The 10,516-nt window shown below is 41.8% G+C and overlaps 1 protein-coding gene across 2 annotated transcripts in view; it reads right to left on the bottom strand.

Annotated features, from left to right (window-relative positions):
• Positions 1-1,281: 1,281 nt before the first annotated feature.
• The window catches only part of FRMD3 (FERM domain containing 3), a 235,002-nt gene continuing 225,767 nt past the window's right edge, over positions 1,282-10,516 (bottom strand). The window contains exon 14 of one of the 2 annotated variants that reach the window (XM_040417038.1): positions 1,282-4,350. In XM_040417038.1, coding sequence (XP_040272972.1) covers positions 3,752-4,350 — 599 coding nt within the window. In that variant the 3' untranslated portion in view covers positions 1,282-3,751. The remainder of the gene's footprint in view (positions 4,351-10,516) is intronic. The other variant, XM_040417039.1, reaches the window with a different exon arrangement.

Below are 10,516 nucleotides of genomic sequence, written 5' to 3'. Positions count from 1 at the left end.
GACAGGACCCTGGAACGGGAGGGCAGCGAAGGGAATGGACACGCCAGCAGAGAAGGCATTGCATCAGTAAGTTATTTTTAAGAAAGGCTGTTATATATGGGACATTGCAGTGAGTATAAAGCTCCGCATTAAGCAATGCAGCCAATTACCTCCTTTTTTCTCTTCAGTTCTGAAATGTTACTTCCTGTATCCAAAAAAAACAAAAGATGAATTCACCCCTTTAGTAAACTGTGCTAGATATCAGAATGACCCCCAGTTCAAGAAAAAACGTGGAATAAACAGAACACCTACCTGGTGACTTCCTTTTCATCTTTTTAGCTGCAGATCCACATCAATTCCCAAGCTCGTCTTCTGTCATTCAAGATGGCCGCACCGCACTCTAATACATACTACACAACGGTAGCCCAAACCACTTCCTACTTATAAAGCCCTGCCATTGGATTGGCCAGCACTGATCACATTCTGGACAAACCAAAGGCAGCAGGAAGTGTCTTAGGCTACCAAATACACACAGTATATCAGGTAGTCTGAGAAGTGGAATGGCCATCTTGGATGGCAGAAGAGGAGCCCAGGAATTGACAAAAAAGGTGAAAAGGAGGTCACAGATAAGTCTTCTGTTCATTCCTTGGTTAATGTGATTATTTTTTCCCTGGAACCTGAGGGTCACTTTAAATCTTTAATGTGTGAGTGTAAAATATCTGATGAGAGCCATTTCCAGTTAAACCAACCTCGTATGCATAGAAACACAATGTGGATTAGGATGTTAAATGTATTATGTGTCATTGCAATGTGGTCATAATACCACATAATATGAGCTGCAACAACTACAGCCCTGGGGTTCTACTGAACCGAACCCAGATTACGATAAGGTTGTATGGTGATCTAAGTTCAGTTCCACACAATCATGGACAGTTCGGGTGCTGTGGACGTAATACGGGTGCATAAATATGGTTGTCTTATGGCCAAAGACTATTGACTTTGCCATACATAGCCGACATACATAAATATATATGTGTATATTTCTAATGAAATAATTTACACAATTTATATTACACATAATACAAAGAATAAATAGCTAAAACTGAAAATTCACAGATTTCTTCGAACACTGGGCAGTGCAAACATTTATAACTTTATGTGTATGACGTCACTGATCCCTGATTTGGATGTTGCCAAATAAGATGAGAAATGATTTAATTGCCTTAATAATTCACAACTGACAACAAGAGATACAACAATTTTCTCAGAATGTGACAATCAATGATTTGGTGAACTGTTTTTCAATTTCGGTATTAGCGTCAAATCATATTGTAACAGCTTTAATGTAGGAGCTCGGTAGAGATTCAGCTGAGAATAATGGCCCTAAAACACCTTGTTTTATTTTTCTGTCCTTCCAGATCTTTTACCTGCTTTAAAAATATAAATACCAACAGGTACTCCGAACATCCATGTTACAGGGAATCTGTCGCCATGTTTATACTGCCTTATAACAGTGTGTCACAGTACTTGTTTTCTGGCCGTAGTTTCTATAACATCACAATTAGATACAGCACAAGCTAAGGGTGGAGTCCTCGTATTCATAAGCGACAGGCTAACCCGCTCTTCCGCAGTTGATTGACAGCCCCCTCCCTATTACTGTGCATAGAGAGAAAGCTGCTAATGGATATCGAGTATTCTAAATTATGTGCACATCATTGAGAGGACTGGTGGCTCAGCTTGTCATGCATCTAACAAAGTGTGCTTTTATGAAAAATACAGACTGCCACTATAATCAGGCTGTCTTCCACTACTTTATGCTGCCCTCAGATAGTGCAGCATAAACCTGGTGACAGATTAATTAATTTCAATAGGGAGCAGGGGATAAACTAGTGCTGTCTAGTCTGATTCTTCATTTAAGCAAAAAGGTCACATTTAACTTATCTGGTGACCTCCTTTTCATCTTTTAGTTGTCAATCCACTAATTCCCAGGCTCCTCTTCTGCTATCCAATATGGCCGCCCACCTTCTCAGACTGTCTGATGTACATTGTGCATTTGGTAGCCCAAGACACTTCCTACTTGTCCAGCCCTGCTTTTGGATTGGCCAGCATTGTTCACATGAGCAATTCTGTCCAATCCAAGGGCAGTAGGAAGTGTCTTGGGCTACCAAATGCACAGTAAGCACCAGGTAGTCTGGGAAGTGGAGCAGCCATCTTGGATGGCAAAAGAGGAGTCCAGGAAATGACAGACCTGCAGCTAAACTGAGGTCACCATGTAAGCTCCTACCCCAAGTAATGTGAATTATTATTTTTTTAAGCCAGAGGCTTGCTTTAATCTCAGCCATCAGAGGATCAAGCAGATAATGAGATTGTCTGGAAAACCACCAAATTCGGTAGGGTCTTCTGTACTTGGATGCAGGGTTTTTATGAGAGCAGGTCCATGCAATCAAGGCAACCCCAGAGCAAACACATTATTTACATACATTACTTTAGCACTTAGAAAATCAGGAGGAGAGGAAAAGAAAACATGGTATCCATCTAAAGTCTGAAATGTGCAAGTGGAAGGTTCCAAACCATAAAATATCAGGTTAAGACCTGTGGGCATTGGAAGCATTGGAACAGCATCAGTGATCACTTTGATCTCTTTACAAAATTTTGCTCCACTGGACAATCCCTTTAATTTCTCAGTTTACAAAGAATAACAATGGCATTGTATCATTGTGTTCAGTTAAGCTCAGCCAGTAAAAGCTGAACACGATTTTCATGAAAGATCCTTTAAACAAGGCTAACTTAAAGATCTGAACATGTGAATGGTTGTGACACTTTAGTTATTTCTAGCACTGATTTTTTTTGGATGACATGTCAAAGTGAGATTTGTGGAAAAATGTTGTCAAATTCATCAAATTTACACAAGAGTTTCTTTTTTTTCTTGGGATATATTTAATTCATTTAAGTGAAACAATATTATAAATTTGACTTCCCGTTTCTATATAAATGAGGCTTGTGCAATTTATACAAACTATATACCCTGACTAAATAGGAAAATACACTTTTTGCATGTATTACACATAAACTGCATTGTTCCTGGCTTAGGTCACCACCAGTACACCTGCTGAACATCTTTCATGTGCTGTGCAATTATCATCTGTGTTTTAAAAAATGAAAAAAAATATACACGAGGCATAGACTAAATAAGAATAAAACATTGGGAAAAAGCAACATTGCAGAGACACGTAAAAACAGTTTTCTCAACATGCGCTTGTGCATTCAACTTTTAGGTCTGTACAATTAAATAAGTTAAGAAGACATATTTCTTTACTACAAATTTACCAAAATATTGAAACACATAAAAAGGTAAGAAAATAAAACCAGCAAAAAAATGTTGCTTGTATAGGCATCGGTTACCCATTCCACTGCCAGGGGTGACTGCACCGCACTTCATAGTACCAGTCCACTATGGCAGGAAGGGGTTGTAGTAAATTATACCGAGGTTTATATTCACAGTGACTCTTCAGGAACAGGTGAAAGTCGAATGCATCCTACTTTATACACCTCATTATGTTAACTGCTAAAAATATAGAGATATTTCCATAATTACCTCACTATATAGTAAAAAACAATGGAATCTAGACAGTTTACAATGTAATTATGTAGTTCTGTATTTTTGGTAACAGTATCAATAACCCTGTTAAGGATTGAGAAGACTGCTTTAAAATATGATGGGGAAGAGAACCATCTGCTGGATATAAACCTCAGGTATGAATATTGCAATAGTTTAAGAGCTGTTGGCAACATTAAGTGCCGAGCTAATTTTACATGCCAGCCACTTTCTAAGAGGGCAGTAGTACTGGTTGTGGAACTGCTCAAACTCTGGAGTCTGTCGGATGTCATGTAGAAAGGAAATGTCAATGTCTGACTCCAGCAGGACAAGTAACAATGGTAGAAATACCAAGAGCAACCCCAAAGCTACCAACACCAGCCGGGAGAAGCTTTTCAGAAACGCATTCAGCTGCATGTTTCCCATCAGGAAATTGTAGCTCACACTTAGCGCTTTCCTGGCCTCCTTCATTTCTTCTTCCTCTGCAATCAAAAATGCATGTTCATCTACATCAAATTCCTCAAATGAATCAGCATCGTCCCTTTCAGCCTCTGCTCTGAGCGAGCTGTTAAAGAGCATCTCAACCCCCTCATCTACTGGTGTGGGCAGCAAGCTAGCACTGGGGTTGTACACCTGCTCTGAAATAGTTAAAGGCTCCTCTTTTATGCTGTCCTCTTCATTGTGTCGGAGATCTGGCATCACCTCAATATCCCTAGTTGGGGAGTTGCCAGGCACAGGGGAAGAATGAGCATCATTTTGCTGTGAAAGCAGGATACCTAAAGAAAAGAAGAAAGAAGAATTAATTGCCAGGATTCCTGCATAAGCTAATGGTCACTTGGACATCAACTAGTAGTGGACAACGCAGGTTTTAATGGAGACGGTACTGTTAGCAGCACATAACTTTATTTGGTTAGCAGTGGCGGTTTGTTGACTGTGTCACATTAAGTAAACATTTATGAAGCTCTGGGCTGAAATCTAACCAGAAATCTCTTCACTCGCCCCTGTATGCTCTCCCGATACATCTCCTCTCTGTCATTCCCTCAACCGGTTACTCACATAATGATTCAGCCTCATTAAACCAACATACTGTACAAAGCATTTCCCTCTCCGCACCACTGTACAAGTCCAATGTGCATGAACTTAGTAACAGACTGGTTGAGAGAGGGAGAAGACCCTGTCCACGAGAGCTTACAGTCTACAAGGCATCGTAATGAAGAATATCTGTATGTAAAAACACTAAAAACTGGGATTACTTAAAAAGACACGCCTGGATGGTTCTGACAACTTGGCCAAAGTAAACAGACTTCCTTTGATGCCTTCTCCACAGGAACATCTGTACCCACACAATTGAAAGAGGATGTGCAGTAGACCTGTCAGAAGAAACAACCCTAATAAACCAAGCATACTGTCAGGTAGGGTCGATACAACCGATTAATATGATACCTGTCTTGTGAATACTATTTGTGGGGTTCCCAAGAAAACAGACTTTCATTCTTTGGGGTGTGGCCCTCGGTGCACTGAAGCCCTTACTTGCATAAAGAATAAAAGCCTTTTTCTTAGGAAGGCTGGAACAGATTTACATAGGACAGGTATCATTTTAACTAGCAGGATCAACTGTAGCAGCACCTAGTTTAATAGGGTTGATCCTTATTAAAGGTGCTCTTTACAAATACTCAGTCCTAAATTTGAGTGATACTTACCTACAATATACTGTGGAGCCCTAATCTGTTCGAGCATGGCTATAATCCATAAATGTAGCTTAGTTCCTTAGTAATCTAAACTGTGTTGGACGTTTGAGGGTGTCTGGAATGTCTATCCACTCTGCTTTAGGGCTCATGCACACAAACGTATTTTTGTCTGCATCCGATAAGTTGTTTTTTTTGCGGGTTGGATGTGGACCCATTCACTTCAGTGGGGCCACAAAAGACTGTGTGCTGTCCGCATACGTATGTCTGTTCCGTGGCCTCACAAAAAAATAGAACATGTCATATTCTGGTCCATATTACAAACAAGGATAGGACTGTTCTATTATGGGCCTGACATTCTGCTCCGGAAAATGCAAAAAACACACACTGCCGGTATCCGTGTTTTGCGTATCCGCAAAAATGGCTATGGCCATGTGCATGAGCCCTTACACTTCAGCTCTGTGGGCTCACATTGACTATGTAAAAGCAGAAGGAGGAAGTTCACAGAGAACCAATATCCATTACAGCAAGGATACAATTATTGTGAACTGCAAGAAACAAAACCGCAGTAAGAAGACTATCAAGTAACGACCAGGGCTGTGGAGTCGTAGATAAATGCTCCGACTCCAACTCCGACTCCTCAGTTTTTAATATGCGAATGTATTTTATACATTCCTTGAAGGAAAGAAAGGCAACATATATGTCATTACCACAGAACTACTTGCTAGGAAGCTGCTGCCTTCTCCTTTGTGTGCTGATCTTCTGCTGAAGATAGGGCAGTGGGAGGATCCGGGAAGGGGCATTTATTGTAAAACACGATTTCCCTAGTAGAATCCCATAGTCATGTTTAAAGTTTAAGCTAACAATCTAAGTTTACAAGTTTTTATAGCCTTAGGCTACTTTCACACTAGCGTTCGGAGCGGGTCCGTCTGATGTTTCATCAGACGGATCCGCTCCTATAATGCAGACGTTTGCATCCGTTCAGAACGGATCCGTCTGCATTATAACTTAGAAAAATTTCTAAGTGTGAAAGTAGCCTGAACGGATCCGTCCAGACTTTACATTGAAAGTCAATGGGGGCGGATCTGTTTGAAGATTGAGCCATATAGTGTCATCTTCAAACAGATCCGTCCCCATTGACTTACATTGTAAGTCTGGACGGATCCACTTGCCTCCGTACGGCCAGGTGGACACCCGAACGCTGCAAGCAGCGTTCGGGTGTCCGCTCGCTGAGCGGAGGCTGAACGCTGGCAGACTGATGCATTCTCAGCGGATCCGCGTCCACTGAGAATGCATTAGGGCTGGACGGCTGCTTTCGGGGCCGCTTGTGAGCCCCTTCAAACGGAGCTCACGAGCGGACACCTGAACGCAGGTGTGAAAGTAGCCTTAGCTAAATGACAGCAGTTTTTCAAATGGTTTACAGCTTCAGTCTTGAGCTATTGACTATCCATTCCCGTCACTTATACAAGTGTCTAGTCCTGCAAAAAACATATTTACTTAATCAGTTATCAGTGAGAGGCTAGGTTAACCATGGGCGATGCGTTCCCTGTAACAGCGGAACACAACACAATGGAAAGTATAGGTATTGCCGCTCCTTAACTGTGCGTTGCGTGCCATATAGTGAAGCATATGAAAAGCATGCTTCTTCATGGTCACTTAACGTGTTCGTTTTGTGGTAACGTGACGCACTGCATGCATTGGCCTTTATTCTTACAGTAGAGAAGTACCGTATTTTTCACGAAAGTGGGGGAAAAATAGCAGTGCGTCTTATTGGGCGAATGCTGCGACCAACCGGTGAATAGGCTGAGAGGGAGGAGGGGCTGGGGGCCCGTGCAGTCACTGTATTCTACTACACCGGGCCCCGCTCACTGTAGTATACGGTAATCATATCTAACTTGTGGGTATTGTTAAAGTATTCCAATCATCTTAAATCTAGCGCTGTACTACTTACTACTAACTTCTTGGCAGTCAGGAGGCCGGGTGGGCGCTCGTAGCGTAGCTCACTACGTCACGCGCCTGCTCCGCGCACTTTATGAATGAAGCCGGCACCGGGCCCCGCTGCCATTAGAGAAACAGATGCCGGCCCCCATTCACTACACAGGGACACTGTTATGGGGGGGATCTGTGGATGACACATAAGATAAGATGCTATATATGTGTCATCCACAGATGCCCCCATAACAGTGCCATCCACAGATGCCCCCATAACAGTGCCATCCACAGATGCCCCCATAACAATGCCATACACAGATGCCCCCATAACAGTGCCATCCACAGATGCCCCCATAACAGTGCCATCCACAGATGCCCCCATAAGTGCCATCCACAGATGCCCCCATAACAGTGCCATCCACAGATGTCCCCATAACATTGCCATCCACAGACCACCATTAGTTCAAAACCCACCAAAAGCAAACATTTTGGTTAAAAATATTTTTTTTCTTATTTTCCTCCTCAAAAACCTAGGTGCGTCTTATAGGGCGAAAAATACGGTAATTAATTATAAGTTTTTGTGAATTGGGACATTAAAACTTTTTTATTTTTTATTCCAATTTAAATCTAGTAGGAGTCGGAGTCGATTTTTGCCGACTCCGACTCCAGGTACCCAAAATTGCCTCCGACTCCACAGCCCTGGTAACGACAACTGGATTGAGCTACAGCAGCCACAATAAAGGGGGGGAGGGGGTGCAGACCACTCTTCTATCGGTCCCTGGCAAGTGGTTGTCACTCCTGTACGTTCATGTCAATTACCAGTGTTTCACTTATAAAGGGGTCAAGAAGGACTTCCTCCAATGAATAAAACTACTGATACTGTCTGGAATCTCAGTGCTCATTCATCATGTCAGTGCTAAAGGTTACAAATGCAAAAAAATTGTATTTCCAGACTGCTGACACTGGAAATATTTGCAAGAATCAAAATTACATAAGATAACAGGGAGAGGCGTAGGAGCGGGTAGGGGAACCATGTATTAATAACCTGTAATATTAATACCTCGGTCATAGAGAACCGGAAATAAGAAGTCAAGCGCATTAGGGAGAAGGTTCATCTATGATGAGACAGAATTAATTGGTTTTTCATTTAGGGACCTCTTGTGTTTACGGTGTTCTGACCTCTGTCTAATTACATAATCTGATTTTCCATGGCAGTTTAACACTGAGAGATAATAATTGATCTGTCTTTGTGAATCAGGAAAGTTCAGTGCATGTTACACGTCTATTGCTTTGCCCCCAAAACTATTCAATATACCACGTGCCTCTATATTAATATTTACAATAGCATTTTGAAATTTCATACAGTGTCATAAGAACAGCAATACAAGCAACTCTTCTGACCAACTAAATCCTGTCAACACTGTTTCAATACAACCTACGGAGATAGTCTGTTCAATTAGAAATTAAGACTGGGTTAAAGGGGTTGGCCCATCCCACACATTGGTGGCATATCGCTAGGAGATATGATATGTAGCTGAGTGCATTCGGCTCTTTTCAGATGCCCCACAGAAGTGAATGGCGAGCACGCCTCGCATGTGCGGTGCATTCTCCTTCGTTTTGGCCACCCCATTCTAGAGATAAGTGTGGGTCCCAGAGGAGGAACCCACACTTATCTAAAACTGGTGGCATATCCTAGCAATATGCCACCAATGTGGAACCTGGACCAACCCCTTTAGGGTGCATTCACACAATAGTGAAAAATGGGAGTATGGTGGCCTTTTTTCAACAGATGTTTTCCAAACAATCACAGTTGATGGGTGTATTCGCACTTCTGTTTTTTGAAGTACCATGAATACTGGCCATCAAAAATAGGACCTGTCCTATTTAGTCTGTTTCCATGACCCAACAGCCCCCATACAATTGATGGCTGTTTTTCAGAAAGGCATCCATGATAAAACAAACATGAAAAACTGAAATACTGGCAGTCGATCAGGGTGTCACAGTCCTTCAGCCACCTAAGCATCCATTAAAGAGTATAAGGTCTCTAGATCTCAAGCACACCTTATCAATGAACCTAAAAATGTCTACAAATTGGAGATAAAGGAAAGAAAGGTAAAAACGATGCACTTTGATGAAGGTTAGATGTAGATTCCTGCAATCAATGCTTCTCAAGTGAACCTCACAAAGCTTAATGGTTTAGTAAGAATCTATTCATTTTCAAAAGAAAGTTAGTGCAGGTTATTTTATGAACTTCAGGATTGGAAGCCACAGTGAAACTAAAGGATAAAAACTGACCCAAGTTTCCACATCTCTCCTCTTACATGTTTCCATAACTGGTCAATCAGTATACCAGTACTTTTGTGATGTTAGTTACCAGCACTATCCACCTGTGCTCCTCACCCCAACATCTGACGCTCCCTGCACATGTAGGTTACAGACGAAAAGTTTTACCAGCGCTTGTCACTTTGATCCTGGATCCAAACTTCAGCAGGCGAATGAAAATCTCTTTGTTGGAGTGATTTACCATACGCAAATAAATGCTTTTTGTAGTCTTGATTTTAACCAAGCACTTCACCATCATGACTGCTCCTCTCCTAGCTGGGTCATGCACTGGTTTGTATCAGTACTAAAGAAGAATAGCTTTCATGTGCCTGAGCCAGAAAGGTTTATAGCAAGCAAGAGAATAGGAAGGTCACATGAACAAAGCCAAGTGATTTAAAGGGGGATAAAGTGATCCACCACTCTAATAATACACACTGTGGAACTCAACACTGTATCCTATCTCACTGAGTATATAATCTAGTGAATTCATGGAGTCCACGTGAAGCTCCATCACTGGGTAACATTCCCTTTATACACATCTGATGTGTTTCACTTATTTTTTGCGTCATTACAATTTATTGTATTGTATTGAGGGTGCCACCTCACCCCCCTTAGGCTGCTCTACAAGTGGTGGCAACTAGTCCTGCTCACATTCTAGAACAGGTGGCCAGTGTAAATCATTCCTGGAGAACCCCTTTAAAGCCTCATGCACACAACCGTTTTTTTTGCGGTCCGCAAAACGGATTTCCGTTGTTCCGTGATCCGTGACTGTTTTTTCTTCCGTGGGTCTTCCTTGATTTTTGGAGGATCCACGGACATGAAAAGTGAAAAAAAAAACTAAGTCAAGTTTGCATTGAAAATGATAGGAAAAACGGACACGGATCACGGACGCGGATGACTATCTTGTGTGCATCTGTGATTTTTCACGGACCCATTGACTTGAATGGGTCCGTGAACCGTTGTCCGTGAAAAAAATAGGACAGGTCATATTTTTTTCACGGAC

Source organism: Bufo bufo, chromosome 2 (assembly GCF_905171765.1).
Source record: "Bufo bufo chromosome 2, aBufBuf1.1, whole genome shotgun sequence".
NCBI lineage: Eukaryota > Metazoa > Chordata > Amphibia > Anura > Bufonidae > Bufo > Bufo bufo.
This window is presented reverse-complemented; position numbering and strand designations above follow the sequence as displayed.